This window comes from Sitophilus oryzae, unplaced genomic scaffold (assembly GCF_002938485.1).
Source record: "Sitophilus oryzae breed Bouriz unplaced genomic scaffold, Soryzae_2.0 scaffold_1018_pilon_pilon, whole genome shotgun sequence".
Taxonomy (NCBI): domain Eukaryota; kingdom Metazoa; phylum Arthropoda; class Insecta; order Coleoptera; family Curculionidae; genus Sitophilus; species Sitophilus oryzae.
In genome coordinates this window covers 1,082,963-1,107,763 of record NW_022145636.1, presented here as the reverse complement: position 1 = coordinate 1,107,763, position 24,801 = coordinate 1,082,963, and the positions used below count along the sequence as shown (strand labels likewise).

At 31.5% G+C, this 24,801-nt stretch overlaps 2 protein-coding genes across 8 annotated transcripts in view; one reads left to right on the top strand and one right to left on the bottom strand.

Annotated features, from left to right (window-relative positions):
• Positions 1-1,847: 1,847 nt before the first annotated feature.
• On the bottom strand, positions 1,848-18,369 carry LOC115874704 (sorting nexin-4-like). Of its 2 annotated transcripts, XM_030889943.1 has the most exons (6): positions 18,028-18,362; positions 17,871-17,977; positions 17,491-17,813; positions 16,846-17,437; positions 9,079-9,193; positions 1,848-2,412 (listed from the first exon to the last, which is right to left on the bottom strand). In XM_030889943.1, the coding sequence occupies exons 1-6, from the start codon at positions 18,082-18,084 to the stop codon at positions 2,362-2,364; spliced, it is 1,245 nt and encodes a 414-aa protein (XP_030745803.1). In that variant the 5' UTR covers positions 18,085-18,362; the 3' UTR covers positions 1,848-2,361. The 2 variants fall into 2 exon arrangements, with proteins under 2 accessions (XP_030745803.1, XP_030745811.1); XM_030889951.1 differs by lacking the exon at positions 1,848-2,412 and having other exon boundaries at positions 9,089-9,217; positions 18,028-18,369.
• The window catches only part of LOC115874714 (solute carrier family 25 member 40-like), a 44,847-nt gene continuing 32,787 nt past the window's right edge, over positions 12,742-24,801 (top strand). For 3 of the 6 annotated variants that reach the window (XM_030890008.1, XM_030889991.1, XM_030889962.1), the window contains exons 1-6: positions 12,743-12,919; positions 21,036-21,211; positions 21,626-21,815; positions 21,872-22,035; positions 22,093-22,387; positions 22,448-22,644. In XM_030890008.1, the coding sequence (XP_030745868.1) occupies positions 21,701-21,815; positions 21,872-22,035; positions 22,093-22,387; positions 22,448-22,644 (771 nt within the window). In that variant the 5' untranslated portion in view covers positions 12,743-12,919; positions 21,036-21,211; positions 21,626-21,700. Of the gene's footprint in view, positions 12,920-21,035; positions 21,212-21,625; positions 21,816-21,871; positions 22,036-22,092; positions 22,388-22,447; positions 22,645-24,801 lie in introns of all 6 variants that reach the window. The other 3 variants (XM_030889999.1, XM_030889981.1, XM_030889971.1) reach the window with 2 other exon arrangements.

The following is a 24,801-nucleotide window of genomic DNA, read 5'->3' as shown; positions in this document are numbered from 1 at the left end:
AACGACTGTGACAGAGATTTTGCTACGGTGAAAAGAAAATTCGGCGCCACGACCGTATCTATAGTCCTAAGAATATGAAGACCTAATTGTTCAATCGTCCACTAAAAACAAATTCAAAGTTAAACATGTCACTCATCAAGACATAGCTGCTTTCAAAACCTGGTGGTCTATGTATTTAAAAAAAAAGTTCTTTCTTTGCGTAGCATTGGCAAGGGGGTTCCCAAAGAAAATAAGGCGAGTTTTGCAGTTAATCAGTATTATGAGTTTAACTTTGAAAGAGCGTTGCAGCGTTGTAATCGAAAAACCGTACATCGATAACGTGTTGGAGGAACGCTTTCTTCTTGCAAAGACTATGCAGAATGATACTCCACATCTGGTCATTCCTAGTTGTCAAAACAACCCAGCGTATCAAGGAAAAATATCTATCAATGAGAAAAAAATCAATGACCTGAAAAAAACTTCTTCAATATATCCCAGAAAACTTAAAAATATTTTACAATGAGATCTGTGAGTGGCCTACTACGAATGTAGATGAGCCACCAGAGGAAGGATATTAATGTGTTTCCGAAAGATTTTTTTGTTCAGAGTTTGTTGTAGTTTAAGTTTTTGTATTATTAACAAAGCAATAATATTTTTGTTAAAATATGTCAGTTTTGTTTGGTTTAGGTTTTTTTCGTTGGTTAATTTTGAAAACGGGTCATCTCAAAACAAAAACAGGATAAATTTCAAACACCCTGTATACCACAAACTAAAATTTTTAGGTTAATTTAGTAACTTTTACCCCCTATTATCATAAAAGAAATTTAAAACAACATTTTTCTGAAAAATACTTATTTGAGACGTTTTTTGTCTCTCCTGTAAAATTTGAAAAAGTGGACATGCCACCTTTCCCAAATGACCGATTCAATTGTACCGTGGGTAAATTTGCGGTGAACAGGCAATTCTAAAAAGTTTTCTAAAATATACAAGAAAATGCACGATATTCAACATTTTTTTTTCGAAAAAAATCCTCATAGACGTGTTCCTGGGGTCGAAATGTATCACCCCTAAAAGTATATGCACTTATTTAAGACTCATCCTGTACTTATAAACGTTTTCAGGAAACTCTCGGCACGTTTATCAATTGAAACGTAATACATGTAAGTCTACAAAAATTTTGAGAGAAAGACTCGTTTGCGAGAGCGAGGATCTGCAGTACGATGAGTCAGATCAAAATAGTGGGACATAATAATAATGTATGATATCTGTTATTGAAATAATAAAAAAATATATTTATAATATAATTGTATACATGATTTATCTATACTTAAATGGATGAGGCGGCGAGCGTTCCCTGGAAAGCGCAAGAGTAATATCGCGCTTTTGATAACTGTCTGCCGATTTAGCCACAATCTTTTGGTCTGCCCTCTTGAATACGGCTTTGTAAATAAATAAATATGACATTCCACCAATCTGTAAAATCAGTGAAGAAGCAACAAAGCAATGAGATTTTTGAATGTCCGGAGTGCGGTAGACAGATAACATCACGTATCGGGCTTTTCAGTCATAGAAAGACTCATGAAAGAATTGAAAATTACTCATGTAATGTCAGTATAGTATATGTACAGTTTACTGACAGGTAATATCTCAACACGATTGGTGTGACGGAGCGACGGATGACGCATGACGGATACATATAAACTCTAAACATATGACGGATACATATAAACCTTATTTCACCAAAGTTAGTAAGTTTATAAATCCAGTAGTTTCAACCATTACTCTGCAGCCATTCTAAACGATGGAAAAATTATACCTCATAATGAAAACGCGAATATGAATGCAGGTATTAAAAACTTATACAGTTACCAAAATATTTCAAAATGTTTATTTCCAGAAATATGATCTCAATATAAACATAACAATGAATAAACTAAAAAAAAGTACAGATGCAAAACAAAAAAAATATAAATACTATTAGAACATTAAATATTTGCTGGAGTATTTGAGTGTCTCTATAACAACTTTATACTATTTGTAACAACAAATAGTATTTGAAGTAAGTTTACTTAAAGTGTAAAAATGCTTAAAATATAATAAACATTATACCATATTATTTTAGTATACATCAATAATATGTTAAATGTCTAAATCTGTAATATAACTCTCAAAATATAACAAAAAATATACTTAAAATGATAAATATATAAAGATACAGTATTCATAGTCATAAAAATGCTAAATGATTCAAAATTTGCTCATGAACCTTGTTTCTGTGTGACCTTATATAAATATACAATAGTATTGGAGTTGGTGCTACTTAATTACGGAAAAATTGTGAAAAATACTTAAAAATAATGGAAAATATAAATATTCTTATATTCATGGAATGTTTAGAAGGCAGTCCCGAATTTGTACCCATGTTTGTAAACCCTGAAATATAATAAAAATAGATTTATGTTTAATATACAGGTAGCACGGCATATAAATCACACGGCAGGCCAACTCGCTTTGGCGGGAACGCTACGCGCAAACCCTTGCGCACGCCGCCTTTATGGGTGCCAGCAGGCGGATGAAACTGCCATTTGAATTTTGGAAACACGGCGGAGTTTCTGCCAGTAGAGGGATAGATGGCGCTGCGTAGAAATTTCATCTAAAGTCCCTAGATATTCATCTAGGGACTGTAATTTCATCATGATTTTATCAAGTCATCCACAGAGTATAGTTTAATTACCAATTCGTTTGATTCTCTGTGGAGTAATTGGAGTAGTTGGAGTAGTTGAAAAATATAAATATTTATATAAAATGTTGATAATTTAACAGTGATGTGCTTTGTTACCCTATGAATAAACATTGATATGAAGTTGCTTTCGCCAGAAACAATTATAATTAAATAATTTAATAAAAATTTAATTTCTAAGTGACCCGGATCAGTTAGATCAGTAAAATAAATTGAAAAATAAACGTCATTCCATATTTGGCAATGTCTGTCAGTTTCTGTGAAGTGGAAGTGAATTGTGATTTGTTTTTATGGGAATATTTTACGGATTTTTGCGAATTTAGAGTATTTTGGACGATAGGATTGTGAAATTTAAAAGCCAAGTAGTTTAATATATAAGATTAATTAATCCCTGTGATAATTTTTATGAAATTTCTCATAATCAAAACAAATTCTTTCAACAAAATGGCTGTCTCAGAAATTTGGAAGATCATTAATTTTAAAGTTTTATTTAAGTGTATTTATATCGAATCAAGAATTTGTATAACATATTAAAAGCTTAATTTTAAAGGTTGTGCAGTAATTTATGTAAGTGTACGCTTTTAGATAAATATTAAATATACAAATTTGCAAAGACAAACAAGTAATTTTAAAAAGATCATTTATTTATTTAAACGAGTATAATCATTAATCATTAGGTTGAAAATATATTTGTATTTACTTATTTATATATTTTCTATACCCTTGTATTATTTATAAGCCCTATATGTCCTGTTTTATTTGAAAAAAAAATGCTTCGAGTCATCGAGAATAGATTTAATAACAATTTTGTCCCTTGGCTTTGTGTATTATATAATGTGAATTGTAAGATGTTTCTATTTGAATAGGTCATTAAAGTTGAGATTAAAGTTATACCAAATTATATTCACGGTAACTATATGTCTTTTATATAATGAATTATTTATTTATAATTTATAACCTTTTTTATAATTACTTATAACTGATTGTATAAATTCTGATAACTTTTATATATACTTGTATAGTGTTGAATGTGTTATTATGTAATTTTAACAATGTTATAATAAAATAATAAAGTTACAGATTTTTCGTGTTTTATTCTAATTTCAGGGATAATTTCAACCTAGATTATTAATTTATTTGTATCAAAATACATTACTTTTATTTTGTAAAATGTTTTGTTACAAATAAGTTCATAATCTAGATTGCAATTACCAAATATAAGTAAAAAACTTATGAACTGGCAGTAAAGGTCCATTTAAAAATATGGCGCGAACTTTTAGTTCTGCCAGTAGCCCGCTTGGATCGCGTCGAGCGCGTGTTTCCAGGCTTTAACATAGGAGTTTTCATTTCTTCCAGTTAGTTATTCTATGGGTGCCAGCGACAGAAATTAACCAGTGTCGTAGTCAGTCGTAGTCTTTGTCATCGACAACGTACAGTTACGGCAAAGAGTAGATAAGACAAGAGACGACAGTGAACAAAGAAGTCGAATTTCGCGAGAGAGACGCAGATATATTAAAATTTAAAGGTCCCATCAAGTCCCATTTTGTCTGTTGCCAAGTATATTTCTTTAAAAAATAAACAAGATTTTCTGAAAATAAATTAATAATATAAGAAAGATATAAGTAACGTATGTTAATACGGAAATGTAAATTTTTAGTTTAGGTTGGTTTAGGTTCTTTTTTCGCAATGTACTGATAATATCAAAGAAACAGAATGACTAAGTTGATCGATTTCAAAGATAAACAGATAAAATCTCAAAATCTGACAACGGCGTATTTTATTTAATCTAACCTATGATTTTAGGACGCTAATCAGCTTTGCTAAACAGGCTTAAACATAAACAAATCTGATTAGTTGTTTTCTTGCATTTCTGCCTTTTTAAAGTGTGTTTTAAGAGTTTTTCGATATATTATCGTTTTGAGAGTTTTTAAGGTTTAATTTTAGTATCGTTTTTGTTGCGTACCAATTTGTAATTATTGTTAAATATGAATACTGAACAGGACACGAGTAGAGCAGGAAAAGACGAGATGGTGGCAATGTGTGTGCTTATAAAGACTGCAAAAATAGGTCTTATTTTTCGACAAACATAATATTTCACTCTTTTCCAAAGGATCCTGAAAAGTATTTTTATAGAAATATACTATATAATTATGTTATTAAACTAAATGTAATCCATAGATCAAAGACATGGTTAGAAGCTTGTAATATATGTTTACAAAAAAATTGAGCAACTCTATTTTTTTGTACATAAACTCCACATTGTGATATTACACTTGTTCAAGTCCATATGTAAAAAAAATACAAGTAAATAAAACATTTTTTACAAATCGACTTGGTCACTTTATCTTGTTTACCAACGATATACAAAATATTACTTTTATTATCTTTATTCCCCGACAAACATGTTTCTAATTATAATGTATTTTATATAATATTTAGAAAACTCATTTTTTTTTCGTTTCTATTTATTTCTTTACCCATACAGTAACTATTTATAAGCTATACAGGCAAGTTTTAATAATAGTCTGTTTCAAATTTCCCGCGAAAAAATTACGAAAATTTAAAGGGACAAGCGAGACGAGGTCACTCTCCCCACCACTCAAACATGAAAGGTACCGCACGAACTGTCGTCTCTTGTCTTATCTACTCTTTGGTTACGGCAGCTTTGAGTCAGTAGCGTGCGGCTTAATTTATTTTATTCTTTTTTTGAGTGATATATTTTGTTTTTTTTTTAGTTTTATTTTTGTTTATTGTGTGATATATTTGGTTTTTGTAGTTTAGTAGTACAATGGAAGTCCGAAATTCTTTTAGTTTTAATACTCAGTCATTGTCTACGGCATTCAAAGTAATTTTTATTATTAGGTATCCTGCAAAATGACAAACAAGATTAATTTCTAAATTACTGTTTTTTTTTATGGATAGCTCATGACAATTCAGAGAGAAAAGAAAAGAGGTGTCGTTTTTTTACAAGGTCTGCCGTTTTTAATAAGATGTTCGCCAGATCATTTTGGCAATTTTCAGTACCCGTATGTAATATTCGGACACAAAGTTTTTAAATGTTCTTCTAAACTGGATGAATTTATCTTGGATGGGAATAATGACAGGTTTACAAGATATTGGAATTAGAAGAATTACAGGAATTACAAGATAAAGTTGTACCAGATTTTTATGAGTGCAACTGTACACTCAAATCGCTTGTCGCTAAGCTTTTATATAATATAAAATTGTGTAATGACATAATAAAAGTTTTAAAGAAAAAGTTTATTTTTTCTTTTTAATGTATTTAAATAAAAGCGTGTTTTTAAAAAGTTTTTTTTCTTAAATTTATTTTTTACTTTTTAAGTTATGCTGGTTTCTCAGTGCCATACACTTAAACTCAATTCTTTTTCTTAAATAACTACCTATGGGCATCCTAATAATATGTGTATCGATTTTCATAAAAAAGGAGAATTTAAAAAAACGACAGCTGTCAAATTTGACAGTTCAAATGTGAGACAAATAAAATGAAAACCGACTATGGGGTAGGGAGCATCCAATATATCGATTTTTATCAAAATCGGACAACTTTGAGATTTTTTTGACAGCTGTCAAATTTGACATCTCAATTTTTTTTCTTTCCTTTTAACCCATGGCCCCATCCTATCCTATATATAGATTTTTATCAAAACCGGACAACACTGAAATTTTTTTGGCAGCTGTTAAATTTGACAGCTCAATTTTGTTTTCTTTCATTTTAGCCCATGGCCATCCTATATATCGATTTTTATCAAAATCGGACAACTTTGAAATTTTTTTGACAGCTGTCAAATTTGACGGCTCAATTTTTTTTTGACGGCTTGGCTTTTAAAAATATAGCCAAACATTTATATTTAAATTCATCAGTTACTTTTCTTCCTTTAGCTGATTTGTTAATTTGTGCAATTTGAATATTAACAAAATTTGCGATGTCCATTGATGGACATAATTTGTACGTAGCCTCTTTAGATTGTTCAATAGATAATTTATTGGGTATTTCTTTAATTCTTGTTTGTAACTCCTGGCCAGGGTTCGGAAGTAGTTAAGACGTAATTTACTCGATTAACTACGTGTAGTTTTCCTTCAAAAACTACGTATTTTCCTGTTTATTAACTACATGAAAACTACGTTAATAAACTATGTATTGAAATTATGAATAATTTCCCTTTGTATGAGGTGTAATAGAGATAATATGATGTAAATATTATATTTAAAGTCATATTTCTTCTGTTTTCTTAAATACATTATGTGTTTTTAAAGCTTCAACTTATTATAACCTCACCTCAAACCTTTGATATTTGAAAGTTACATACATAGGTTACATAAACTACATCCTCTACATAAACTACATTAACTACATGTAATGTAGTTTATATAGTTTTTAAAAGTAACATGTAGTTTTCCGCACCCTGCTCCTGGCATGTTTATTAATTTTAATTGTCTATTCTCTAAAGTTAAATAATTGATTTTTTCTTTTTTACTTTTTGAGGAGTATGCGCGGTTAACGATTCATTTGTTTAGATAAAAGTATTGTGTAAATAAAATTCAGTTTCAGTCAATTTCAATTACAGTATTTTTTTAATACGACCCTGTCTAGCAATAGTTTATTTTCTGGGAAATTTTTTGATACGTTTTAATCCGGCCCTGACTCGGCACCCATAATAGTGTTTTCAAGGTCAAATTTTATAGAAATTTTAAACAATGGGATCTGGGTAGAGTTAGCCTGCCGTGTGATTTATATGCCGTGCAGGTAGTACCATACGATAAAAAAAACGGCGCGCCAAAAAAGACGGCTCGGGACTGACAATCGATGATAATTTTGGCGAAGTCAAGCCCTAGATATCATTTATTTGGTCCCTTTACTGCTAGTTGGCCTTAAGAAGGTTGAAATTTATTTTTATAATGATTAAAATGATTTTTAAATGGTGTAATTTAAAATACGGGAAATCATTTTTTTGGAAATAGATGATGGAGTAGTAGATGGATACTTGTAGAGGGCGCCACCTACATATTTTTTAACAGGTTTGAAGAGTCATAACTTTTCCTCCGAACTTGTACCTCCATATCCTCTTGGTAAAAATCTCTACGAGCAATCGTTTTCAAGATATTTAGAATGGAGATAGTCAGTACATGTCATTACAGACAAAAAATAAACATGTGGAGTAGATAGTTATTTGACCGAAATGATAAATTTAGAAACTTTTTATTTTTTTAAATTGATCACAAATTTTTCGTCGAAAAAATTATGATAAAACAGTTTCTGTTGAACTTTTGGCACAAAAATATTTCACATTTATGATTTCAGTCTAATAACTATTCGTCATCGGTTTAATATATGTCAATGATGACAGGTATTGCTAATTTCAATTCCAAATATCTCGAGAACCATTTCTCGTAGCGATTTTTACCAAGAGATATTTTTAACGTAAAAAACGTCGTAAATGTATATTTTTTACTCAGTAGTTCTATACAGGTATGGACGGAAAGTTATTACTCTTCAAACCAGTTAAAAAATATGTAGGTGGCACCTTCTACAAGTAGGAGTCATATTGACATGAAAATCAAATTTCTCATATCAAAAAACTCCCAGATACCAATTTTCATCCATATAATGACGTTACTTCAGAAATTATTTTGGAAAAATTCGAAATAAAAATAAAGCCTCTACACCCTGTATCACCGAAACTAAGCATTTTCGAACAAACATTTATACGAACTTTTTTATCTGCACAATATATTGCCGAAGTTTAAGAGAATTTACCACTTCCCAATACGATAAATGCTCCAAATTTGTTAAAAAAAGTAAGGTTAGAATATGTTTTCCAAAAAAGTGTCAAAACATCCTTTATATTATGAAACGTTAAATTTATTTTAACTTTCTTTGTTAACGAAAAATTTTTGGTTGAAAAATAGCGCTATGACCAATCAGTGAGTCGCGCGTCGGTCGCGTCGTCGGATGATCGCATTAACGGATGACATGAAAATCCACCTTTATAGAGTTAATAATTCTTATATTATATTATATATATATTATGGAGTTAATAATTCTAATAAAAATAATAATGACTAAGGAATACAAGGATCAATAACACCAGAGACCAAATTGTTACCAGTTGTCAGCAGACAGTGCCGTGCCAGGACAATATAAAAAATTGTTAATTAAATAAAAATTGGAATTTTAATTGTTTCACAAGTAGTTTTTTCAAATTACTATTCGATGGGTTTTAATTTAATTTTTTACAGGTCTGAATGAATATATGATCTTTATTTATTTATATTTTTGATAAATTTTCACCTACATACGTCCGTGTATTCTTTAGTTACTGTAATCATTTTTTACTTACTTTCTTCGCAGTTTTCAACTGCAGGAAGGCATAACTCGTTAAGGTTTCTCTCAAGTCTGAATTTTTCTGAGTTTGAAATCTCTTAATATCTTCAACTGCTTTTGAGGAGAATGTCCTTTAACAATAAAGAAATATTTGGCTAAAATTATAAAATATAAACATGAGAATAAAACTATAAAAATAAAAATTAAAAAATATATAGAAAATATGTTCTCAAAATTTATTATTCTAATTTTAATTTGTTTAATTGTGGCATCCATACTCTTTTGCAAAATAAAATTAAATGAAAATAAAAAATCACATTCTTGACAATCTATACCGGGCGCGTCTCAAAAGTGGTTCACCCCTATAATTTTTTTATTTTTTTAGATAACAAAACGAGATTTGCTATGTTAGTGTATGACATAAATTAGGATTGATTGACGTATTCAACTGTTTTTGGTTACTTCCTGTTTCACCGGAAATGACTGAAATTTGTGATTTTTAAACCCTCGGCATTTTTTTACTTTATTCGATAGAAGATGACACTTTGAATAGAATGACATATTATATGTCAACTTTTGACGTTTTCGCATATGGTTTATATGAAATTGTAAGATGCAGTTCATAACGACAATTGGACTCGAAATACCAAGCGTGTTGTACCAAATTAGTGATGGGTTGTTATTTAACTGTTATTTTATAACAATTATTTAGAAATAACATAACGCAACCGTTACTACTTCTAAAAAATAACTGATATAAAATAACGACACAGAGATCGGCCGCTCGTGAAACGAAAAACGAAGTCGGTGCTCTGCACCGCCACGAAATTCTATGCTGCTCGAAGCAATTCCAAAAAACAACTAGTATGGATGGAAAATATGTTATTTCGTTAACCATGGATACAGGCGGCGAGACAACGGACAACGGAGTGGGGAATGCGCTACGGTGAACGTAGCTGCTTCGGTCGATGCCGTCGACGGTGGTATTGGGCTTCCCACAACAGCTTAAAAATAATAGATATAAAAGAAGCAGGTTTTTGAAACAGCCAGGGTATAACGCCTGGCGGTCGAGTATAACAGAGTGGGAAAAGGAACGCTGCATCGGTCGATTGTCGATGGAGTGCCTGCAACGGTTTGGAGAAGCAGTCATTTTGTGATACGTTGTTTTTCAACCGGTTACATGAGCATACAGGGGTGGCGGTCGAGATAATCGGAGGGAAAGGAACGCTGCTGATCGGTCGATTGTCGATGGAAGTTCGAAACAGGTTGGAGAATAACGCATCAGTTGTTTTAAATACATTGCTTTTCAACCTGTTACGAGCATAACGGGCGGAGGTCGAGATATTATGGCGCTGTATGTTTCAGTACGTTATTAAGTTTCAATATTTAGGTATTTATTTATTCTGAAAAATTTTCAGAATAATATCAGTATATATCAATAATTTCAGTTAAGATTTTTTAAAAATGTATACAGGGTGTTTTGAAAAATCTGGTCATTGATTAATCACGATCCTGCTTAAAGCCCTTGACGTAAAAAGCTAATTTTTGGAAAACAGATTGACTTTAGAGTGTAGAGGTTCGATAAGAAGGGATTTTTCGAAACTCGAATTCTAAGGGGGTAAAACCACCCTCAAATATTAGAATATTTTTTATATAAAAACCGGTGAGTTTTTCGGAAAAACTCTTAAACACGTATATTTTATTTCGTTGTTTTACATATTTTAAGATTTTTTAAAAATATATACAGGGTGTTTCATAAAATGTGACCATTGAGTTATCACGATTCTGCGTAAACTGTTTGACGTTTAAAGCTGATTTTTGGCAAACGGATTGACTGTGGGGTTGAGGTTCGATAAGGAGAGGTTTCTCGAATCTTAAATTCCAAGAGGGTGAAAACGCCCCTCAAATATTACAATATTTGTTATTTAAAAAACGGTTAGTCTTTCGGGAAAACGCTTGGACACGCATAATTTATTTTGTTTTTTTACATATTTTGAAATTTTTTAAAAAATAATACAGGATGTTCCAAAAAGTTGAGTAATTGATTAACCACGATTCTGCTTAAACTGCTCGACGTTTAAAGCTTATTTTTGGCAAATGTGAGAAAATTTTATCCAGTTTGTATGTTAATAAAAATTCTTGCTGTGCTTTATCATCACCATTACAAATTATTAATTCGACGCGAACGAAGTAGCGGGTACACGCTAGTTTAAGTATAAAATTAATTCGAATTCTAGTGTGTAGTTGGTTTACTTATGAAGAATATACTACACATTTTCTTATATTGCTATTTTTTGACCGAAAATGTTAAAATTATAACTAAGAGCTTCTGGCCCGTCGAGTGAGATGCACCCTGTACACTGCTACGCAATTCAGGATCTAGGTACGCCGATCGAGGGGCAAGGTGTAGGTAGATCGGAATGTATACGTATAGACGAGTGGCGGAATTTTGACTTTTTTATATCGCAATTTGTAAACAGCGCTTATTTGTAAACAACGACCATTTTTAGAGGGTATTTGATAAATCGATATTTAGAAATATTTTGACACCCTGGAAATACTACCACCGAGCATGTCATTGTTGCAACTTGCAACTGCAGCATGCCTGGCGGTGACCGCCTCATACTCTTTTCAGATATTTAGCAATAAAATAAAGAAACCTGTTATTTTTAAGCTGTTATTTTAAGCTGTTATTTTAAGCTGTTTTTTATAAATAACTATAACAGTTTCAACTGTTATCTAAAAATAACAGTTTTGCCCATCACTATACCAAATTATTCGTAAAAAATGCTTTTACCAAATATGCTAATGAGCCACCCTTGTTCCATTTGAAAAAAATTGAGATATGATTAAAAATAAATTGAGATATGATGGAAATGATTTGGGCAGCTTTTAACTGGCTAGGACAAGACACGAAAAACATTAGACGATCAAATCTATTTTTCCAAGGCTATGTACTTCATTAAAAATTAGTGTTTTTAACACAGCCATGGCACTCTAGATTGAAATTTAAAATACGATTTGTTTTTAAGCAAAAATGTCAAAATATATGTCATTCTATTCAGAGTGTCATTTTCTATCGAATAAAGTAAAAATATACCGAGGGTGCTATTTAAAAATCAAAAGTAGTAGCCATTTCCGGTAAAACAGGAAGTGACCAAAAACAATTGAATAAGTCAATAAATTCTAATTTATGTAAACTAATATACCAAATCTCGTTTTTTATCTGAAAAATTAAAAAGTTATAGGGGTGAGCCACTTTTGCGACGCACCCGGTATATGATAAACAAAATACTATAAAGGGGGTCAAAAATGTTACATTTTAAAATTCGCCCTGTATTTCAAGAACTAAGATGGCAAGGACAAATATGTATGTAAATAAAAAAGTAGCATAGTAATGTGAAAACCGCATTTTTATAATTCATAAATGAGAAATCCTGCAAAATACACGAAAATGGGACATCCTGTACACACAAACAGTATACCAGATCTTTAGATTGAGTTCAAATATTCTTATTTTATAATTTTAGCAATTTAAAAATTACTCTCAAGATTCCAGTTTTTTTTACTGATGAATCACTGTTTTGCAAAATATTATCAAAACGTATTTTTACAAAATAGTAATCTCGATCTACTTTTCTATCCGATTTGATATTATCATATCAGAAACGTGGATAATAAGCAACAAAAGATAAAAACACATAATTACAACTCTACAGCAAATATGTGATACAACATACAACAGACAAATATTGATCTTCATTGTCGTATTACTACAATAACAAATTTAATTAATGAAATATGAATAAACCTTTATTGCTATTTTTTAAAACAAATCAGTGAAAGCAATCTAGTTGGTGAGTATTAAAATATCATTTATCATTTTAAAACAAGCGTAAATTGTTTTTAATTAGGTTACTACAAAAGATATATTTTTTATTATGTATGGGGCAACAGAACACATAATTTAAATATAGGAGAAGATATCAGTGTCTGCATAAAAGCGAACATGAATATAAATACAATAATACCGTATGATAGAAAAAAAATTGTATGTGCACTATGTGCGCATATTTGAAGTGAAACTTCTTACTTTCGTCTGTCTGTCTGTCAGTCTGAGAACTCTATTCGGGTACCTATATATACGTGCCGAGTTTGGTTCCCATCGAGCCATAATTAAGAAAAATCCTGACGATTTCGTCCATTTAGAGGCATAGGTTCGAAACCTCGAGGACGTCATCCTGTAGCCCGTCCCTAATTATGCCGAAATCGACCCACCATCAATATTGAATCGTTAGTCCCACCCTGATGAAGATGCAAACGAAACGTCATATCCAACTTTGCTGGGTTGGACCGTTTGGCACCGTCACTTGCTGTCCTCCATTCGCGAATTTCAAGTTCCAGAGCTTTACGCCTTGGGCTACTCAGAACGGTTCTGATTGTGCGCGATAGCCTGGTGCCTCCATATGGCGCGGAACAGTTCTGAACTTTATGACTCAATTGAATGGAGTGGGAGTATCGCGTTCTTGGACAGTTCTGAGGATAGTAACTCACATTGCCTACCCTCCAAATTTGGTCGCGATCGGTCGACATCAACTTTTGACGTTTCTTACGTAAAAACTAAATGGGTGTGCACATTAGGTAAAACGTGTTAACACGCCTGAAATTTTTATTAGAGTTAAAAAAGTTGTCAGTAGGGATACGAAAATACTAGAAGTATCGATACCCATACCGATATTAGATTATAATCATAATACTTAATACCTGAACTTCACAATCTCCATTAACCTTCTTTCCTTAATATTTGATTATTACATTTATTAAATTTTAAAATTAATAATAGAATTTGTATTCTTACTGATTGAACACTCAAAAAGACATTTTTGTTTTCTATTGCATTCGAAAATAACCCTTAGAAAATAGCTGCGGGACTAGAAAGGCAAGCGGGGAACAACACGCCGTAACACACGTCGTCGGTGAGATCTGGGACCGACGCGACGAATCGACCATCACACGTGTCATAGCATGTTATAGCGTCGGATGGCGTGGCGTGTTGCCTAGTGTGTACGCAATACATGTAATTAAATGGAAAAACATACGCACTGATCTTCATGACGTGGGGTAGCATGGCAACGCGTGGCGTGGCGTGTTGGCTAATGGGGTCCGGGCTTAACTGTCACAGTGACACGTGTTGCGTGTCGTACACGGTCAAGTTGGCTTTGGTCCAATTTATCGACATACCAAATTTCATTTAAATCTTCGAGCCTCGTCTACATTCCGAGTTTCAGCCTCCAAACCAAACTCACATAGGGCACGAGTTACGACGCTCCAAGATCGATACCATTTTTGTGATGATTGGCAACCTTGGCGTGACGCTTCGCGTAACGCTAGCTCGTGTGTCGCGGTCTTGCATTTTTACTTCCATCGCGCGTAATTTCACTTCAAAAACGGCGTCAAGTTACCTTAGAGACGCGATCTATGATACTCATTGTAGTAGACACAAAGTGATTTTCGAGCGACACTTTTGTAAAAAAAACTCGAGGGCGTTTTTTTATCACTCGGTATACGGTACTCTGCGATCCTAACATAATTTATATTGACCTATTTGCAGTGGCGTAGCGTGGCCTCAATACAAGGGGATATAATAAGTAAAAAATTAAAGTTTTCTCTTTTTTTATTAAGCCTTTAATTTTAAAGTTACAAAAATAAAATATACGAGGGAAGAGAGAATTTTAATAATTATGTACTCACACTTAACGCTTTTACTTGCTTAAAGCATAAACACTGGGTCGCTAAATGTTTAAGTTATAATTCATTTTCTCACTTTTGCATATTTTATGACACACCCTGTATAAGAGCTCAAACGCACTGATGACCAGGTCGCAGCGACCAGCCAACGGCTAGGCCATTAAATCAAATGATAAAAAACAAATCAAGTGGTCGCAGCTTGGTTGCTGGGACCAGTAATACCATTAAATCAAATGCTGGTCGCTGCGACCTGGTCTTCAGTGCGTTTGAGCTCTAAGCAAAAAATGCTTAAGAAAGAAAAAATATGTACAGGGTGTCCCACTAAGAATTAGGGTTGCCACCTGGCCGGTTTTCCATTAACAAGGCCGGGTGCCGGTTAACATCCAAAAAAAGCCGGTTTTCTTAGCATATCATTCATATCAATAACCAGACAACCACAACAGAATACTTAGAAAAATGGTTTGATTATGGAAACAACGTTTTTTACTATTTAAATCATTAAATTTAAAAGACCGCGTTCCAAAACTGAATGAAATAATCTTAATTGCGTCGCACAATGGTATAGAACTTCAAGACACCGACGGCGATAGTTTTTACGAAGAGTTATCTTTGCTTGAAGAGGCATCTCCTTCCTTTACTCATCAAGATATTTCTGTTGTGGAAAAATGGTGTATCTTTTTGAAGACAGTGGAAGTTCCAATTTTAATTTTTATCTGTTCCTTGTATTCGTTCTAACATTCAGCTTTCCTGTTCAGAATTTTATTTATCATTAAGTAACAAAGAAGAACTTATTAAAGCTGCAAAATCAAATTCAAAATATCATTTTAAAATTTAGAAACAAGTAGATATATTTATCCGATAATCCGATTGATTTTGGCAATAAAGTTTTACTTCCTGGTTTTATTTTTTTTGCATTTAGGTACGTTTAAAAAAGTAATACTGTTAAATAAAAGACTAAAAAGACTCAAAAAAGGGGCGTAGCACCCAAAAAATTTTCGGATATGAATGCTATGTTGACATGGTTGACCATAATTTTTAGTTTTTTTTTGAAGGCCGGTTTTCTTTTGTCAAAAAGGTGGCAACCCTACTAAGAATAGCACTCGGCTGTATCTCGGAAAGTATTAGTCGTAGAGCTTGCGGAAAAAAATATTTATAACTAAAGAGACCTTGAGAAATTGCTGGAAATTATTTTCAAGTTTGTAGGACGGCCGCTAGAGGGCGTAACTTCTATGGAAAATAACATACCTAATGGAATTTTTAAGAAATTTTGCCTAGATACGATGTAATATAAATAACAGCTTCATAATCTTCAGTAAATTTTGGACCTTTTTTGTTAGAAGCATTTTTCGATATCTGCTAAAATAAAGTGGTGGGGGAAGGTTAGATCTATTTTTATTTAAATATTAATAACTCCGGACTGGATGCTCGGAATCCAAGAAATGAGAGCTTGTTTAAAAGAGCGTTTTTTACTCTATATTATGCGTATAAACAATAATAATAAGCTTTTGAATGTAGACGCTAGGAGGCGCTGTTTTACAATTTAACAAACATTGAGCGTTTTTTCAAAAAAATTAAATGCGATAGTATATGTAATTTTAGCTGATACTAGAGAGCAATAAAACCTTAACAAGTCAGCGAAAATCGCATCTTGACATCTTTTTTCAAACCAAAGTTATTAGCAAAATTATAATAAAAAGTAAAATATAAGCCCTTAATTACCTTATTTTTCTAACACGGTATCACTAGCCCTCTTGATTATGACCATTTTATTAAAAAATAAGATAAAAAATATTATTTTATTCAAAAAATCGATAATGCACCAGAATACCATAGTATTTGACAGTCTCAGCAGCGTTTTTTATCTTTTGATTGCATTTTCTCTCTCGCATCATTCTCATGGCCTCTTTAGTTATAAATATTTTTTTCCGCAGGCTCTACGGCTAATACTTTCCGAGATACAGCCGAGAGCTATTCTTAGTGGGACACCCTGTACATATAAAGAATGCAACTGTTTATTAAAATTTACTTTGCTTACCTCAAGCACTCCTTATTGTTATTAACAGCTACAGCTCCTTCTTGAATTTGTTGTTCTAACATGTTCATTTTCAATTCCCGCACCTCGTCAGTATCTACAGCTCCAAACAATCGAGACATTAATCCAGACTTCCCTTGCTGAACTTTGGTACGCTCAATATTTTTATTAGCAATATTTTCTTCAGCATCTTCTAGTTCTAACTGTAAAATTTCTCGACTTTTACAAACTGACTGCAAAGAATTAGAAAAAAACAGGTATTCTTTTAGCTGGTCAGCAAGTAACTCTTCGTCTTCTAAAGCTGCATCAATACAAGATGCTAGAGAATCTAAGTAGTGTCCAATCTTTTGTAAATTATCACCCATCTCTTTTTCACTAGCACTCCATTCACTAAACACTCGACCATAATTAGCGTGAAGCTTGTGAACTGCATATTGTCTTTCAGCAACTTTACATCTAGCCTTTAGTAAATTATTTAAGTTTGTATGCAGTTTATAGCTATAATCTTTATAAGACTCAAACTGAGGATCTGGATGTTTTAATCTTATGGCAACACTTAAGTTTTTCAATTTATTCTCCATTAATTGTAAATACCCTATAATAAAAACAGTTAACAATTTAATCTAAGGAACTTATTTTACTAAATACCATTTGATTTTAAAGACTCCTTCCAGCCATCTTCTTCTTGCAAAAACTCAATAAAATGTCTATCCCAATTGACTACAGGATGGGACGCTATTCGCAATAGGAAATTTTCAAGCCCAGCCCTTCTACGATCTATGAAATTTGGATCAAAAGTATCATTTGATATTTTTTGCCATCCAAACATAACACGTTTTTCTGGCAAAGGTGGCAAAACAATGTAGGGATAAGTAAGCTCCAAGTAATCCCTCAGTTGTTCAAATTCAGTATATCTCCTCCAGACAGTTGCTAGCTTGGCAATTTTGTGTTGATAATTTAAATCGATGAGTCTAAAAGCATTCTTGTAATTATTTTAAAAAATAACACCATAAAATACCTAGAATTACTTAGTTTCAATTAAATATACTGTATAATAATCTCTAAGATTAAGAGCACCATTATTGCGTTTTTCTGATTCAGAAACAGTTATTTCTATATGGCTTAAAAGAGTATCCTAAAAATAAACTATAAAATGTATGCCCTGTATTATAGAATAATGTTTACCGATTTTTTAATTATATTTCCATTATTTCTGGAGACCCTTTGTTCCTGATTTTCCATATTTGAAAGGTTTATGCACTATTTATAATTAAATTATTCTAATAAATATTATTGAGAATTTGCTTAACTACATTTATCATTTCAAACGTATTAAACTATAACAGTTAAAATTTAACTATAAATTTGTACTAAAATGCAAAAATGTAATTAATTTTAGAACTTGACAACCACCTGACATTTTTATTTTCATTCTCAGCTGTTTTTTATTGATAAATTCAAAATTAAATGACTTGTGTTTTCTTAGTTGCCTACATTTTAATTAAGAATCTTGAGAGATTGGCAGATTTTAAATTTATTAAATATCCCCACCCTGTTATTGGAAATATATAAAATTTAAACAGGATCTACAATTTTATTTAACAAATATATCATATGATGCTCAAAAAATGTATTATTGAATGGAGATTAAATATTAAATCGGTACCTACGTATTCCGTAAATTTAAAATCAAAAATGTTTCAAAAGAAAAGTACAAAGCGACTTAGTATCAGATGCTTCTTAATAGCAAATGATGTGACAATTTTTAATGAGAATTGTGTAATAAATATTACAAAATATTTTGAAACAAATTTTGAAATTTTCTCACAAAAATGGTCACAAGATAAATTAGAGATGGTCATATTAAAACAAATATCGATAGTGGTACGCCTCTATGAATAAAAGGACTATCTTCAGCGATGAATTTTTAAATTTAAATACTAAATTTATGTATATATTTTAATATAAAGTCGACAAAAATTGTTAATTTGGGTTATAACATTGTAGGAGATTTAGTTTTCAAACAGTTTATAATTTTAATAAAATAGTTTACAGGAGCTTTTTATGATATGATCGAGTTATGATCGAGAAAAAAACGGCGTCAGCGATGGTTATGAAACCAAGATCGCTGTCATTTTATATGCAAAATTATATGGAGAATGTCATTGATCGTCATTTCTAAGTTAATTGGATTTTTTCGACCACACGGCATTCTAGAATAAACAAAAGATCCTTAAATGTCGTAGGCTTATCGAATAATTCAGCATTTTGCAAAAAGACTAGGCATATTATAAAACATTGGCATTTTAAACAAAAGAAGCAAATTTTACAAAGAGCCTTACAGGGGTGGATGGGGAAGTGGAAACCGGCCCGGGAATAACAGGCAACCGGCCTAAATCCACAAAAACAAAATGCCTATAACGAAGAAATATATTTTATTTATTAATATATAAGTAAGGGGGGGGGGTGATTTTTGCTCGGGTAAAAAAAACTCTTTTGCCTTCTTGTTTAAAAAAAAATGATCAAAATTTTATAAAGATCAATATCAAAGGATCGGTCATCTGAATTTTTACTGCAAAATGGCTCAGTTTCACAGGGTTCTACTGTTATTCCATTATTAATTCGATCTTGAATAGGCTACGATTTTGAGAAACTTTAAGACTTCTTGATTCATTCAGTCCAGCTGGCCCAGTCCTCAGTGAAATACATTATTTTTAGCTTTTCAGGTATATACTTTCTTACACAATGTAGAAAGAAATTCTCTCTTTTCTGGTACAGCAACAGCCTCGTCGTGTACACGTGTTTTAATTTTTGGTATAATTCTCAACACGTAACTTTTTCTCGTTTTTATATTTGGCATCTTTGTATGATAATACCATGACTCAAACAAAGAAAACCTAGGGAATACCTAGGCAGAGGATCTAAATGTGTTCTGAGGTAGATCTAATTTAAACCTTATTTAACTCTTCTCTGCTGTCTCACTAATTTTAGACACACAGGACACAATTTAGGACACTCACAACAATTTAGACTTGGCTTTTAGTTCGTCCCCAATTCAAACCAAGCATAGAGATAGCCATCTTTATGTTCTCATTCTCTGTCAACCGCGGAGTTTGCGTCAAATTTGACTACTTTTTTACTCAGATGAACTCGAAAAATAACTTGTGTCTAGCCCTAGCAGGCAACTATTAAGCCCGACCAATCACGTTAGAGTTTTTGACAAACATAAATGAATTAACACACTTCAAATAACCACGCTAACCAACCTGATTGGTCATTGAGTCTTTATTAGTTATTAATAAAATAATATTGGTAAAACTATACAGGGTGAGTCTTAAAAAAGTGCAAATATTTTCAGGGGTGGTATATTTCGACCCCAGGAACACGTCTATGAAGTTTTTTGCCAAAAAAAGATGTTGAAAATTGTGCATTTTCTTTTAAATTTTCTTGTATATTCTAGAAAACTTTTTAGATGTTCTTGTTCACCGATTTTCCCACGGTATAGTTTCTTAATCTTCGGTCTTAATCATGGGTTAATATTACGGGACTAAAAGAAATGCAAATACAGAAAAATTTCGAAAGCTCTCAATTTTTTTTTAAAAATAAATAATTTTTTTTTAAATTCCCAAATTTTAAATAACTCCTTTATTTTGGACTTATTTGAAACACGGTAAAGAGAATATTATGTTTCTTTTATTGAGATCTACCAGCCTTGAAAATATTTGCACAAAGCAGCACAAAAATAAGGTGCACTTATAGACTCACTTTGTATAATAAAATAATTCAAACGGAACAACAAACTACAGATGTTTATTAAAATTAAACAATAGTTACTATTTTACAAATTGATGTTTATGTTTAAAAGCAACTGACGATTATATTGATGCAAATTGATTAGTTAGTTAGGCAGACACTAAGAATCTAACGTAAATTTAGTTAGATTAGCCATTAAATTTTTGCTAAGCCAATCTTTTTCTGATCTCTGATCGGGACTGGCCCATCTTCCCACCGGCCGCGGCCCACCGGAAATTTTCCCGTTTTTCCATATGGCCCATCCACCCCTGAGAGCCTATCTGTTTTCAGTCATCAAGGAAAATTTCTTGTGGTCTATACATATAGGTACTTCTAAAATATCAAAGAGGCGTGAAGAAATTAGTTAATAAAATACAATTCAATCAATATTTTTATTTCAGAAACAACATGACCCCAAAGACAATTTCGGATGCAATATAAGTAGAGTAATGCCTTATCTAAATATTAAAAAACAGTTAAAAAAGGCAGATTTATCTAATAATTAATTATATTTAACATCAGTTTGCATCAGTTTATATTGTTGTATTGATGGATGGTTGATGGCAAAAGTAAACAAGTAAGTAATAAATGATACTTGATACTAATGACCCTAATGACTAAGGATCATTAAAAGAAAATTATATAAAATGTGTCAGTGTGTCCAATTATATTACACCACACGTATGATTTTCTCTTAATTTAAAATTCTCAGAATTTTTTTTCTTGGCAAAAATGTCTGCATCCTAACAAACAAAATAAAATAGTCAGAATTGAAGAATTTTGTTTTAGTTATGAGAGATCTTCACCGTAAATAATAATTTGTTAAAACTTAAAAAATAAAAAAATTTTCTATTATGTGTCCAATGTTCTAGACAGATATACATAAAAAATATGGTAAAAATGAGTAATATCGATGTTTTCCGCCCATCTCTATGAGAAAAAAATCCACATGTTTGACGTTTTATGTTATAAAACCTAACCCAACTTTTAGTTTCAAATCAATTTTTTATCGGGCAATCAGACCGGTGTTTCTAAATTGTTTTAAAAATTAATAAAAACTAGTCCCATGGCTAAGTTAAAGGAGCCAATCAAAATAGATTACGATGATCCAAAATACCGTATCACGCTGTTACAACAAGCTGCAGCCTCCTGTACAGGAGCTTTGATAACATCAATATTTAGTAAGTCACAAATGTTTTTCTGTCGAACATTGTTGTTGTAAATGGTTAATTTGCAGTGACACCTTTAGATGTAGTTAAAATTAGAATGCAGGCTCAAACACAAGTGGTTGACAAATGTTTCTTGTATTGTAATGGTCTAATGGATCATCTTTGTAGTTGTCAACCATCCGATCCCAAAAATCCATGGTACAAGAGACCAAGTCATTTTAATGGAACAGTAGTATGTTTCACAATAAAATACTAGGCTTGTGTTGTATATTTCTTTTTATGTTTTTAGGACGCTTTTATTAAAATTGCTAGAAACGAAGGTGTTACATCTCTTTGGAGCGGTCTTAGTCCGACATTAGTTTTATCCGTACCAGCTACAATTTGTTATTTTGTAACATATGAACAACTTAGACTAAAGTTAAAATCAATATATAATAGGAGAAATTTAGGAAATGATACAAAGAAACAACCTTATTGGATTCCATTAGTATCTGGGGGCACAGCAAGGGTCCTTTCAGTAACCCTTGTAAATCCTTTAGAATTAATTAGAACGAAAATGCAATCAGAAAAACTGAGTTACTTTGGTAAAATTTCCATGGCATTATTTGAAGAAGCAATATCCTTAACTACTTAAATGTTTTTAGAGCTTAGAGATGCTTTAAAAATATTGTTGAAGCAAGATGGTGTGAAGGGTCTATGGAAGGGTATATATCCTACATTTTTGAGGGATGTACCCTTTTCTGCTATATATTGGATGAGTTATGAATCAATTAAATCTTTGTATGGTTCTGATCACCCTTCATTTGGGCAAACTTTCGTTGCGGGAGCAATTTCTGGTAGTGTAAGTAGAATTTAATATACCTTATAATCGAAAAAAAAAAGTGTTCAGTTGGCTTGGAAATAAGATTGTTGACATTCTCTATATAATTTTAGATACAAAATGCCAGTGTATTATGTTATATTTAACTTTTGTGCTTGATGGCAATGTTGTCTCTATTTGCTTTAATCATCTAATATTCAAAAATATATGGCATACAATATAGTTTGTACAAAACTTGGTTTTTAGACAAGCAAAAACTGACTGCGTTACTTGCTTTTAATAATATATACAAATCTTATTTGATGCAGACTTTCTGCATATGAAAAAAAGTTTATAAAGATGCATATCCTAAAAATATTTTGTTCTATACAGGGTGTCGCCGAAAAAAGTAACGATAAAGTTGTAAGTTTTTTTTTAAATTGTAACCCCCATTATTCTGCAAAATAAAACACTAATTTACCACAATACCCCAAAACACTCTACTTTTGCACTGGACGCGCGTTTCGCTAACCATGTGAGATGATTAAAATTTTTTGATTATTAATAGTTTTAATCATTTGCTGATGATGCTAACATGGTTAGCGAAACGTGCATCCAGTGGAAATAAAGTGTGAAATAATGTTCCTATTCATGAGTTTATTAAATGTTCTAATATTAAATAATACATTTAAAATATTAATGATAATTACAGTAGGGTAATTAGTATAGTTTTCACACATTGTAGAGGAAGAAATAAAATTATACAGGGTAGATCAAAAAGAAACTATAAATATGTTTTTTTTTACTTTTTACCATGGAAAAAGTATAACAGGTATATAATAACCATAAATAGAGTATATCATATAAAAATGTTTTAATTTTTACTCGAATCGTAAATAGATTTCATAAAAAAAGATTAGATTTAAGTTTTCCTTTGATCTAGTCTGCACGTGTGCAAAAACTACTACAACTACTATCACTTATTAAAGTTGGGGGTTGAAACATTTGGTGTTACAACAGCAAAATAAAACGCTAATTTACCACAATACACCAAAACACTTTACTTTTAAAACTGGAGGCTAGTTTGACAGAATATGCTGATGATGCTAACATGGTTATGGACATGGATACGCGCGTCCAGTTTTAAATTCGAACCACCCTGTATAATAATAAATGTACAGGGTGTTTCTAAAAACATGGGCCATCTCTCGTGGGGAGATTCCTCAGGTAAAAATAAGATTTATTTTTCATATCAACATTGGTCCGATTCTGCTTTGTTTCGTAGCTACAGGGTGTTAAAATCTTAATAATCTTTCTATTTCTTATAATTTTTTTCCAAGTACTTTTAGTGATTCAAATTAAATTTTGAGGGTAAAAGTTACTATAAGTGCTACACATTTTAATGTTAAAAAAGTGTCCATAAATTCATCAGGGACGTGCATATGGGTTATTACTGGAATATTAAAAAAAAACATGTGCGCCACTGACTTTTTTCTTTTGATATTAAAATTATGTAGGCCCTTTAATGCAATTTCAGATATAAAATAATGGTATTTAAAATAATTCCAAAAAATCTAATTTAAAAAAAAATTAACATCTTGTAACTCTAAAATTATGCATTTCCATACCCATGTTTATAGGAACTTTTATCCTCTAAAATTATGCATTTCCATACCCATGTTTATAGGAACTTTTTTCATATTTTTTGATGAGTAATCAATGAGTACTTATTTAAAACTTTCCTAAGTTAATGATAGGTATTAAATTTTTTTAAAGGTTGCTATTAGAATTGGATCAAGGCAAATTAATAAAATTGCGGAGGCCGAAATCGACAATATATCAAGAGACAACTTTTATTCGGCATTAAATTGCTTATACTATTTTGCTAACAAGAGAAAAAAAAGTCAGTGGCGTACATGCTTTTTTAGAAACATATTCCATGATAACCCATATGCACGTCCCTGGTGAATACGTCAACACTTTTTTAGCTTTAAAATATGTCGCATTTATTGTAACTTTTACCCCCAAAATTTCATTTGATTTTAGCGTTTAGAAGAAAATTATAACAAATCGAAAAAATAATAAGATTTTAACACCCTGTAGCTACGAAACAAAACGGACCCATGTTGATATGAAAAATAAATCTTATTTTTACGTGAGGAATCTCCCCACGAGAGATGGCACAAGTTTTTTGAAACA

What these genes read in the sequence shown, in the direction of transcription:
- LOC115874704 (XM_030889943.1), bottom strand. Translation starts at nt 18,084, where the DNA reads ATGGAAAATCAGGAACAAAGGGTCTCCAGAAATAATGGAAATATAATT. An exon ending in GAAATATAATTAAAAAATCG is followed by an intron (nt 17,978 to 18,027) that starts GTAAACATTATT and finishes GTTTATTTTTAG; the next exon opens with GATACTCTTTTAAGCCATAT. An exon ending in AGTTGAAAACTGCGAAGAAA is followed by an intron (nt 2,413 to 9,078) that starts GTAAGTAAAAAA and finishes ATTATATTTCAG; the next exon opens with GGTTTACAAACATGGGTACA.